Below are 12,336 nucleotides of genomic sequence, written 5' to 3'. Positions count from 1 at the left end.
TGTTGAGTGAAGTGTAAGACAGAGAAAGATAGATGCAACGTGATTTCACTTATATGTGGAATCTAAAGAATAAAATAAGCAAATAAAACAGAAACACACTGATAGATACAGAAAATATTTTGATGGTTGCCAGATGAAAGGAGGGTTGGGAAGGGTGGGCAAGAAAACAGAAGGGGTTAAGAAAAACAATTTGGTTGTTACAAAGTAGTCATGGGGATATAGGGTATAGCATAAGAAACATAGTCAATAATACTCTAACTTTGTATGGTGTCAGATGGGTACTAGATTCATCAGGGTGATAGATGGGAGAGGGTTGGGGGACAGGGTAAAAAAGATGAAGGGATTAAGAAGTACAAATTGTCAGTGATAAAATAGTCATGGGGATGTAAAATAAAGCACAGGGAACATTTTCAATAATATGGTAATAACTATGTGTAGTGTCAGGTGGGTACTAGACTAGTCAGGGGGACCATTTCTTAAATTATACAAATGTCTTACCACTATACTGTACACCTGAAAATAATATAAAATAATATTGAATGTCAACTCTAATTGAAAAATTTAAAAAAGGGTGGAAAGTGAACAAGAGGTTTAAATTTTCATGTATAAAACAAATAAGTCATGGTTATGTAAGGTACAGCATTGGGAATATTCAATAATATTGTGATAGCATAGTACAGTGTCAGATGGTTGCTGGACTTATCATAGCAATCACTTCTTTAGGCATATAAATGTTTAACAACTGTGGTGCATACCTGAAACTGACATAATGTATGTTAGCTATATTTCTTAATAGAAATCTTAAAAAAAAGACTAGATTTTAAGATTCAAAGAAACAAATTAATTTAAAATAACATAAGAACTGCTTTACAGTTTTGCAATAACATAGTCTGTGTATTATATATCCTAAGTCATTTTTACCTTTCACATAAACTAAGATAGATACCAACTACCCTTGATTTTGGCACTTTTAACAATCTCTTCAGAATGAAATTTAGGAAGGTGAATTTTAGAGATGCCAGCTGTGGCTCTTGACAACTTCCAGATGTCGTCACTGCTGCTGCTACAGGGTGGCATCTGCTACAAGTCCTGACTTTCTTTACAACATATCATCTTGTTGGTGTAATTAATAATTAACTTCTAAGACATGGAGAGAAAAATCACAGATACAGAGAACAGACTGGTGGTGGCCAGAGGTGAGGGGCTGGGGGTGGGAAAAATGGGTGAAGGTAGTCAAAAGTTACAAAAAGAAAACAGAAAGAAGAAAAGGAAGAAAGACACGAGTTGTTCCTGGAGATCTGAGTCAGTCTGACTTTTTCCTTACTTGGCAAGAAGCACAGATACCACACGTTTCTTTAGAATGTGTTCCTACGACTAGGAACTCTACACACCACTGCCTTAGCAGTGATACAAGCTGGCAATATATTCCTTTAAATCACATTTTGTTGATGAAATAGAAGAATTTTCAGCTCTTTTGATTACAAGGCCCAGCACTGACAAGAGCACTAAATTGCCCCTTTGTGAATTTGCCTTTTTGTCATTTTCCCAGGGGATTATACCGTGAAGAAGTATACACAGAAAAGTAAGTGAAGCCTGGAGCTAATAAACCTGGCTCTAAATACAGCATTGTAAAGGAATTGGGGTGGGGGTGGGGGAGCAAAACCAGGAAAGACTAATGTAGATTTTGTTCCCTTGGAAACAAAAGAATACTTAGTGCTTTAGGGAATATATATATATTCCCAAAGGTGTGTCTCTAAAATGAAATTCTGACAATATAATCACAAATAGCACTAGTAAGGAGTAAATGGGGGGCGGGGGGAACACAGACATACATATAATTTTATAGTTTACATTACATGCATTTGACTCCATAGTTCAGAATACGAAGATTATGTACCAATGATACACTGATGTGAACCAGAAGCAATGTCAGTTATTGCTTTAATGATGAAGGTGAAAGGTCACGATGAGCAGAAACTTGCTGTCTCAACCCCACATAAAACCTACATACATCAAAAGGGAATTTTAAAACTCATTTTGGAATAAGAAGAAAAAGAAAAATATAGGAAAGCAAGAACTATTCCAAAATAGATGATTAAATATATGGATTTGTGGGATTTAGATAAAGAAAATTGTGATTATTAGGAAATAGCATGAGTTCCTTAAGAGTAAGTCTTAAAAAATTTACTCCTTCTAAGATTGATAAATTTTAATTCTGGAATTCCATGAACAAGGTAGCATTCCATGATCTTCCCTTTAAACAAAAGGAGAAATCCGGTATTTAAGACAATCATATTCAAAGGTACATGATAACTCTGTTTCATAAAGTAAGTGAATCAGACTGTTAGATGTCCCTAAAGTCCCCTCTAGCTTTCCAATTTTTAAAATCTAGTATCCTAATGTATCATTGTCACCAGCTTATCAAAGAAATACATCCTTTATTCTCAATCAATTTACTTATTAACTTGAATAAAGTCTTAATCATACATTTCACATTTATAGATCACCCAAGGAAACAATATGGAAGCTATAGGGTAACAGATCCTGCTTTAGCACAAGGAAGGAATTTCTAACAAATCTCTCCAAAACTGAATTGACCTACCTTGCAAAGAAGGGAGCACTTCATCACTTTAAGTGTTCAAGCAAAACGTAGATACATAATCTACCAGGGCCTTGTAGAGACATTATTGCTGTGGGTGGATATTAGCATGTATGATCAAGAGCCTTTTCTAACTTAATATTCTGTGATTCTATTGAGTTGTCGAAAAAGTCACGATGCATTTTTGCAATGAAAAACATACAAAAAATATGTCATGACTTTTCTGACGACCCAATATGACCACAGAGTGATTTGCTGCCTACCTCTTCGACATCATCATAATCTCTCTTTTCACTGATTTACCTTCATTTCATTTAAATACCTGATTGGGTCTCTCTTTGTTCTTTTCCTCATTATTCTCATTTGCTCAGGAGGTAGCCCTACAATCTGACTTCCTTTGCAAACATAGAAGGAAAAAATATCCCCTTTTAAAAGTCACAACCTCTTAGCTCTAATAGTCAATGGACTTGCATTTATTTTCAATCTCTTTGACTCTGTAGAGGTATTCTTTATTTATTCCATGCCCTATACCTTCTTGCTTCCCTTATTTCTATTTCTTCATATTCAGTTTTTGTTTTACTGACCTTTTCCTCTCTTCTCCCACCCATGAATAATAGTGGTTTCCTAAGGAATTGATACTTTCCATGTATCGAATTTTACTGCCAATTTTATGGTGGGATTAAGGTATTATTAAATTTCTTGCTACAATAAGATAATGTGAACAATGCAATATACGCTGTCTATATTTTTGTAATTTCTTTGTAATGACAAATAGTAAATGAAGTAATCCTTGCTTACCTGTGGGGTATATGTCCCAAGACCCCCAGTGGATGCCTGAAACCATGGAAAGTACCAAACCCTATATATTCTATGTTTTTTCCTATACACACATACATCCCTATGATGAGCTTTAATATATAAATTAGGACCAGTAAGAAATTAACAACAATAAAATATTGATAGAACAATTATAACAATATATTATGTGAATGAGCTCTCTCCCTCTCTTTCTCTCTCTCTATTTCCATCTCTCGCCCTAAAAATATCTTATTGTACTCACCCTTCTTATTTTGGTGGTGTACTGGTGGAAACATTCCATAAACAAGGTGGCTGTCACCCATGCTTTTTTACTATGTTGCCAGAACATAGGCAGATAATTTTTGCTTTTGTTTTTGAGAGCACACGTGTTCTTCACTCTGTACATTACGCCTGGCTTTATCAGATTCATTGCAGCATTGCCACATAATACCAGAGTTAATATGTCCTTCCATGTTTTATGCCCTGGTGACTCCTTTACACTTATATGCATGTAGGTTCTATTACTCATCTTCTTCTAGAAAAGCCTAATTTCATCACAATTGAACTTGTTTTGTATGGTATCCTTTCACCTTAATCAACTTCTTCAACTCTGCCAGAAATGTGGCCCCAGCTCCTTCATCAGCAGACACAGCCTCTCCAGTAATTTTATATATTTTTATATTGTTTTATATTTATATTTTTCAGTCCAAACCTGAAATGGCCCACAGTTTAAAACATGAATTTTTTTATTTCTGGAATTTTCCATTTAATATTTTTGGTCCACAGTTGACCTTGGGTAACTGAAACCACGGAAAGCAAACCAGCTGCTAAGAGGGGACTACTGTACCAACTTGTTTGACAATACCCATTTTGCAACTGTTTAGTTTTATGTTCTAAATTGAATTAGAAAAAGTACTTTGAATTTTATTGTTTTATTTTCCTAGTAAACAAGAGAAATGCTTCAAATTTTAGTAAAAGAAATGCTTCAAATTTTTTGGAGAAACTTTACAGGATCACATCTTATATCATCAATCCACTTTACAGTTGTTTGAATATTTTATTAGCCTTTGAATTAAAAATAAATCTGAGGCCCGGGGCCGGCCGAGTGGCCTGTTGATTAAGAGCTGGCTTGGGACGCCAGAGGGCCCTGGTTCAGATCCCACATATGAGGGCCAGTGACACTGCCCTCCACAGCTAAGATGCTGAACAACAGCTCAACCTGGAGCTGGGCTGCCATGAGTCGCCTTCGACAGCGTAGGCTGCAGCCCCTGCTGCAGTGGGTTGCCATGGGCTACCATGTGTAGCCAGCAGCCACCGTGAGCAGCTGTCCAGAAGTCAGCGACTGATCTGCCTCGCCCGGGAAGTCCAATGATGGTGCCAACTTGGGCCCGTGAAGCGACGTCCTCCACAACTAGACTGAAGAACAAAAGGACACCACCTTGTCTGTTCCCCTTCCTCCAATTCCCCAGTGCTGTTCCCAACCCTCAATTCCCCAATAAAAATCTTTAAAAAAAATAAATAAACCTGAGGATGATATCACAATCAAACACTAAGAATAGATGAAAAGACTGAGTCCTTCCCACATAACATACATGTCAAAATTCAACTTAAATTTGTAGACACAAGCTGTTAAATTTTTTTCTAAATAATTGAAGTTCTATTTTCCAAGTCCACACAAAGCTTGTTCCTAAAAGAAATCTCTCATCTCATTCAAAAGTCGCTTGTGCTCTCTACCATTATCCTAATCATATGTTATTTCACTTAAAGCTCCTCTAAACTGTATCAGATGTTGTTAAACACTGAAACCTTCCCCATTCAAACTCTTATTCCCTTCAAAATGAGAACTGCAGTTGGGGTATATGGTTGTTAGGTGGAAATAGATGGTTTGAGTCACATTATCTTAGAGTCTGAACAAATCTGTGCCTTTATCAAAGGTCTAAATGAGAGCTGTCCAATACAACTTCTGGTAAGATGAAAATAGTTTTTCTATACTGTTTCATAAGATAGCCATGAGCCATGTAGCTCTTGAGCACCTGAAGGTTGCTATTGTGATTAAAGGACTAACTTTTAAAACTTATTTAATATTTTAAAAGACTAATTTTTTAGAGCAGTTTTAGGTTCACATCAAACTTGAGAGGAAGGTACTCAGATTTTCCATATGCTCTCCTGCCCCCACACACTCACAGCCTTCCCAATATCAAATGTGGCACATTTGCTACCATCAATGAATCTACATCATAACCACCAAATTCCATATTTCCATTAGGACTCACACTTGCTGTACACTCTGTGGATAAATGTATGACACATGTCCATCATAAAGAGCATTTTCACTGCCCTAAAAGGCCTCTGTGCCCCTCCTAGTGCCCTTCCTCACCAATCCCTGGCAGCCATTGATCTTTTTACTGTCTCCAAAGTTTTGCCTTTTCCATGTCATATAGTTGGAATCATAAAGTATGTAGGCGTTTCAAATTGGCTTCTTTCAATTAGTCATATGCATTTAAGGTTCCTCCATGTCTTTTCATGACTTGGTAGCTCATTTTGTTTTAGTGCTGAATAATTTCACTGCTGGATGCACCACAGTTTATTTATCCATTGACTTACTGAAGTTTTAGTTGCTTCTGAGTTTTGTCAATTATAAATAAAGATGCTATAAATCCATGTGCAGGTTTTTGTGTGGATGTAAGTTTCAACTTCTTTGGGTAAATACCAAGGAGCAAGTTTGCTGGACGGCATGCTAACAGTATGTTTAGTTTTGTAAGAAAGTGCCAAACTGTCTTCCACAGTGGCTGTATCATTTGGCATTCTCACCAGCAACAAATAAGAATTCTGTTGTATTTGGTGTTGTCAGCATTCCAGATTTTGGACATTCTGATAGGTGTGTAGTGGTATCTCACTGTTTCAATTTGCATTTATTTGATAACATACGCTGGGAAGCATTTTTTTCGTATGCTGTTTTGCCATGTCTATCTTCTTTGGTAAGGTATCTGTTAATTGGCCCGTTATTGGGTTGTTGTTTTCTGATTGTTGAGTTTTAAGTCTTCTTTGTATATTTTGGATAACAGCCCTTTATCAAATGTGTCTTCTGCAAGTATTTTCTCCCAGTCTGTGGCTTGTCTTCAGTTCTCCTGATGTTTACTTTTGCAAAGCAGTTTTTAATTTTAGTGAAGTACAGCTTATCAATTATTTCATGTGTTGAGCCTTTGGTGTTATATCTACAAAGTCACTGACATGGTATCTATAAAGTCATCTAAATTTTCTCCTGTTATCTTCTAAGAGTTTTATAGTTGTGTTTTACATTTAGGTCTGTAATCCGTGTTCAGTTCATTTTAATGAAAGGTGTGAGGTTTGTGTCTAGATTCAACTTTTTGCACATGGATATCCAGTTGTTCCAGTAGCACTTGTTGAAAAGACTGTCTTTGCTCCATTGTATTGCTTTTGTTTCTTTGTCAAAGATTAGTTGACCATATTTATGTGGATCTATTTCTGGGCTCTCTATTCTGTTCCATTAATCAATTTGTCTATTTTTTCACCAATACCACACTGTCTTGATTACTGTAGCTTTACAGTAAGTCTTAAAGTCAGGCAGTGTCATTCCTCCAACTTTATTCCTCTTATTCACTATTGTGTTGGCTATTCTGGATCTTTTGCCATTGCACGTACACTTTAGAATCAGTTGATTAAAGCCCACAAAATAACTTGCTGAGATTTTGATTGGGATTGCATTGAATCTATAGATCAATTTGAGAAGAACTGACATCTTGACAATATTGAGCCTGCCTACCCATGAACATGGAATACCCTCCATTTACTTACTGTATTTGTCCATGAATAAGATGCTCCCATGTATAAGACACACCTTAATTTTGGGGCCCGAAATTTGAAAAGAAATGTAATACATAAAGTTATTGAACTCGTTTTATTCATCATAAAATTCATACAACTCATCATTGTAAAAAAATTTACAATCACTGTATAAGACACACCCAGTTTTTAGACCCCAAATTTTTTGAAAAAAGGTGCGTCTTATACATGGGAAAATATGGTAGTTCTTGGATCTTTCATCTGAGTTTGTAGTTTTCCTCATAATGATCTTGTACATATTTTGTTAGATTTATACCTAAGTGTTTCATTTTGGGTGGTGCTAATGTAAATGGTATTGTGCTTTCAATTTCAAATTCCACTTACTTTTTGCTGTTAAATTTCATTTAATTTTTATTAAATTTAAATAGCTTCATCTGGCTAGTGGCTACCATTTTAGACAGAACAAGTCTAGTCTATAGAAAATACAATCACAAATTATTCCTGTTTTAGAAATTATTCCTTTTTAAGGCATAAATGTAAATGTTTTTACTGTACCAAAGTGTAATGCTGCACCAAAACATTTACACTAACTTATTCATTTAACATTTATGGAATATATCAGGTAATATGTACCAGTGGTTTCTAAATCGAGAAACATTTAGCTCACTTAGGACTCAGGCTATTGAGAGATATAGTAGTAAAACTTATAATGTAATTTTGTTTGCTATTAGAGACATCTGAATAAAGAATTGTGGGGACAAATTATACAGAATAACTGTAGGAGTTTTAAAAGTTTTCATTGAAGAGTTTTATTTAAGCAGGGACTTCATGGAAGAATAAGTTACAAAATAAATGGGAGATGGGTGGAGTGAAAAGAAAACAGACATCCCAGAAATGATATGGCGTCCCACAAGGGCTTGGTATGTCGAGGGCTCAGCAAGCTATTCCACTGGTGGTGTGCAGTAACAGAGGATGCTGCTGGTAAGTAGACTCCAACCTGATCACGAATCTCACATGGTAAGAAATTTGGATGTCAGGTGGTCACATAGTACGTTATAGTTGTATCATCATAATTTGTATCCTTTAAATACTTTTAAAACAAATCTGCTTCAGGGCTGGCCGAGTGGTGCGTTGGTTAAGAGTTGGCTTGGGAGCGCCAGCTCTGTGCCACAGGACCCCGGTTCAGATCCCACATGAGGGCCAGTGATGCTGCGCCCTCTACAGCTAAGATGGTGACAACAGCACGACCTGGAGCTGGGCTGCCATGAGTCGCCGGCAATGGCGTAGGCTGCAGTGGAGTTGCAGTGGGCTCCTGTAAGCTACCGTGAGTGGCTGGCAGCCAGCATGAGCCGCCTTGAGCGGTCATCCATTGGCCAGTGACGGATCTGCCTCACCTGGGAAGGGCGCAATAATATCAACATGGGCCAAAGAAGCGACATCCTCCACAACTAGACTGAAGAATAAAAGGACAGTAACTTGTCTGTGCCCCTTCCCTGATTCCCCGACGCTGTTCCCCTCCCCCAATTCCCCAATAAAATCTTAAAAAAAAAATCTGCTTCATTAGAATTCTAAATTGTTTATGGCAAGATTATGCCTGCCTTATCCATCATTATACTCCATGGCATCTGATAATAAAAAAGTATTTGTTATAAGAATATTTTTGCTTGTTCTGAAGTTTGATGCCCTCTGGAACCACACCACCTACCCTCTTTCAAGTTACCCCTATGACTTGACTTTTGCTGTTCCACCTCTTGGTTGGCAATCACAATGCCAGACAGTGTGGCTGTTTGGTGGCAGTACTTAGTGACAGATTTTATGACAGTGTTCTCTGCATTTTAAATAAAACTGGAAACTTTACTAGACAAGTACATTTGTGCCATTGGATTTGCGTCACCCAGAATAAAATACTGAGATAGGAAAGAACCTGAAAAAAACCCCTTTCACCAACTCTATAGGGCATGTGGTTAAAAGGAAATTTAAATGAAGAGTGAGGAATAAAAGTAAAAGAGAACAAGAAAGGTACTCCAGAGTAAATTTCTACTTTTTATTGATTTCAATGTAGGGGAAAGCAAAAGAAACATTCCCATTGCTGCTTCTATTTTATCCATAGCCATAGGCACTTATTACTTTATGTTTATATTTCTTCATTATTTGATGGGGCTAATCACACCCTTAAGAAAAACAGGAAACGGTCTAGGTACATGAAAGCAACCCCTGACCTTTATGGTAACCAAATTATTCATCTTTCTGCAAAAAAACAAACAAAAAAACCCCAAAACAAAACAAAACAAAACAAAAAAACCCAAAGAACGAAACAAAGTAATTACCTTCAGCAGTGTCCCCTACTTGTCTCCTAAAAAGTGTCTGCTCTGAGCCCACGTAAAAACATGATTCCCTATATAAAGAGGACTTATCTATTAATGATTCCACAGAGTAGAGGGGACGCTAATTGCAGGCACAGGCACATCTCTTCCCCTACCTCGCCCAAAAAACAAATAGAGGGCAGAAGAAAAAGTGGTTAATTTGATTATCACTGCGCGGAAACATTTAGGGGTCATGCAAACAGACGAAAGTAACACTTCACTAACTTGGCGGGTCCTGCAGGCCACCCGCAGCCTTGGCCGAGACCTCAGGACCCGTGTCCCAACAAGCTCCGCCCACCTCGTGCCCGGCGCGCACCGCAGTGGACACACCTCCCGGCGGGGTGGGAGGAGCTGCGGCCCTTCTGCCCGCCCCCGCCGGAGCGGGACTCGCGCGTTCCGTAATTGGCGTCAGGAGCGGAGTCTCTTGTCCCTCCGCGCGGCCCGTTGCGCTGTGGCTCTTGCTGCCTTTGGGTTGACGTGTCCGCTGTTCCTCCGCGACTTGCCTAGTAGGCGGTGATGGCGGATGCCTGGGAAGAGATCAGGCGGTTGGCGGCCGACTTCCAACGGGCGCAGTTCGCCGAGGCCGCGCAGAGGTGCTGGACCCCCCTCTCCATTGTGGCGTCCAAAATAGACCCGGGGCGGCCACTCCGACATCTGAGGGCTCAGGTTCCTGGCCCGGGGCCTCGGTCCTTCCCAGCCTGTCAGCGTCCCTGCCTCACCCCTCCAGCCGGACCCTGGATTGCGGTTCTGACCATAGTTCTTGGCCTGGAACCCCGAAACCTACTAGGCCCCCAAACCCCCGATCCAAACCCCAGCCAGGTGCTAGCATGCCCCGCCCCCACAATGGCCTAGGCCGGTGACTTCCGAGCTGTCATAGTGTCCCTCTGATCCTTACCCATCATCAAGTCACTGTGGCATCATTGCCTTTTATACACTTCCTGACCTAGAATAAGCTTAAAAGGCGAGGCTAACACCAAAATACAGTACTTTGCAGAGACTGTGTTGACTCTTAACATTTTGCTTTTTTGTCCACCAGAACAGATGTGCTAGGCCAGACCCATGGTTCCATCTGTCAGTTTTAAGGAATTCTCGGACACCCATTCCCTATAAAGCTCCTAATTTTGGAGGGATGTGTCCAGGGGACCCTAACGCTGCTTTTTAACAGAACACATACGTAATGCAAATAGAATTCTTATCTGTTGTCTGTTTCTTGCCTTTGGTGTTTTTGTTCCTTCTGGGGCTGAAGACCTTAATCCCTTGATGCTGTATTTTGTAGCATAGAACAAACTGGGGCACATACAGTACTTAAGTGCTTGGGTAACAGTTGCATTACAGTTTTCCTAGGCCAGATCTCCTGCCTACAGACCAATTGTATGAAACTAGGGCAGGGTTTTTTCCTGCCTAATTTATACGTCCTCACTTTTCTATTCAGATTTGAAGATTAGAAGCAGGCCTAAAAGAGAGAGCAAACTTGAAACCCATAATTGAATGATTTATGCCAATAAAGTACATGATTTAAGTACATCTGAACCTGCTTATTCCTAAGTTGGTTTTTTTTTTTAACTTACTGAACTAGCATTGTTATACTAATGAAAGATACAGATTTTGTATTGTAGAACCTAGTGGCTGTTTACCCAAACTTTTTTAAAAAGCCCATCTTTATACAGTCTGTTAATTTGATTGAGCACTAAATGTTATCAATTGCAATTTAAAAACTTTTCTTGTTTCCCTCAGGTTGTCAGAGCGGAATTGCATTGAGATTGTGACTAAATTGATTGCTCAGAAACAGCTAGAAGTTGTTCACACACTTGATGGGAAGGAATATGTTACTCCAGCCCAAATTAGTAAAGAAATGAGAGATGAGCTACATGTCCGAGGTGGTAAGTAATTCCTTAGATTTTTTTCTTCTGGTTCTTTGGAAGGGAAAAAGAACCCTTAAAACCATAAAGAATAAATTATTCAGAGGTTATAGGATACCCACCTCAATTGTCAATATGATAACAGCCTTAATATTTTTAACAGGTTCAGGTAAACATTAGCATAAAATTTAAATGAAGTCAAATATTGTCACTTTACAAAATAGTATTATTATTTTGAGTTATGTGTCTGTATGTGAATAATCAGTTGTTTCTTTGCACAGTTCATAAATTTATTGCATGATTCAGGAGGGTACTTAGCTACCTGTTATCAGGTGGTAATTATGAAGGGGGAACAGAGATTTTAAAGGCTTCTAGATTGTTGAAACCAAAGCTGTGCTCTCATGTCCCCCCCCTTTTTTTAACTTACCTTTAAGGATTTGCAAATTAGGAAAAAATTCAATATGGTGCTACATGTACAATATGGTAGGAAATGCTATTATAAGCACACAAAGTTTTTGTTTTCATTTGTCACTTAAAAATTTGAACAAACTACAGAGCAAATTTGAACACTATTTTATTAAAATATAAGCATCTATGAAAACAAGTCTTCATTAGATGTTATTAGATAAAGCCTTGGTGTTTGTTTTCTTTATCTTCCTGCATAGTGCTGTAACATATTAGCTATATTTGGAATGCTTAACAGATTTTTCTTTTGCTAATAGTTAGAAATCTACCAATTTTTTTTTTAAAGATTTTTATTGGGGAATTGGGGGGATGGGAACAGTGCTGGGGAATTGGGGAAGGGGAACAGACAAGTTGCTGTCCTTTTTTTGTTCTTCAGTCTAGTTGTGGAAGACGTTGCTTCACTGGCCCAAGTTGGCACCATCATTGCGCTCTTCCCAGGCGAGGCACA

At 38.4% G+C, this 12,336-nt stretch overlaps 1 protein-coding gene across 1 annotated transcript in view; it reads left to right on the top strand.

Annotated features, from left to right (window-relative positions):
* The first annotated feature begins 9,305 nt into the window (after nt 1-9,305).
* The window catches only part of UFL1 (UFM1 specific ligase 1), a 30,820-nt gene continuing 27,789 nt past the window's right edge, over nt 9,306-12,336 (top strand). Inside the window, exons 1-2 of the mRNA XM_019631786.1 lie at nt 9,306-10,157; nt 11,299-11,444. Of these exons, the coding sequence (XP_019487331.1) occupies nt 10,081-10,157; nt 11,299-11,444 (223 nt within the window). The 5' untranslated portion in view covers nt 9,306-10,080. The remainder of the gene's footprint in view (nt 10,158-11,298; nt 11,445-12,336) is intronic.

The sequence above is a fragment of the Hipposideros armiger genome, unplaced genomic scaffold (genome assembly GCF_001890085.2).
Source record: "Hipposideros armiger isolate ML-2016 unplaced genomic scaffold, ASM189008v1 scaffold_1047, whole genome shotgun sequence".
In the NCBI taxonomy this organism is placed as follows: domain Eukaryota; kingdom Metazoa; phylum Chordata; class Mammalia; order Chiroptera; family Hipposideridae; genus Hipposideros; species Hipposideros armiger.
This window is presented reverse-complemented; position numbering and strand designations above follow the sequence as displayed.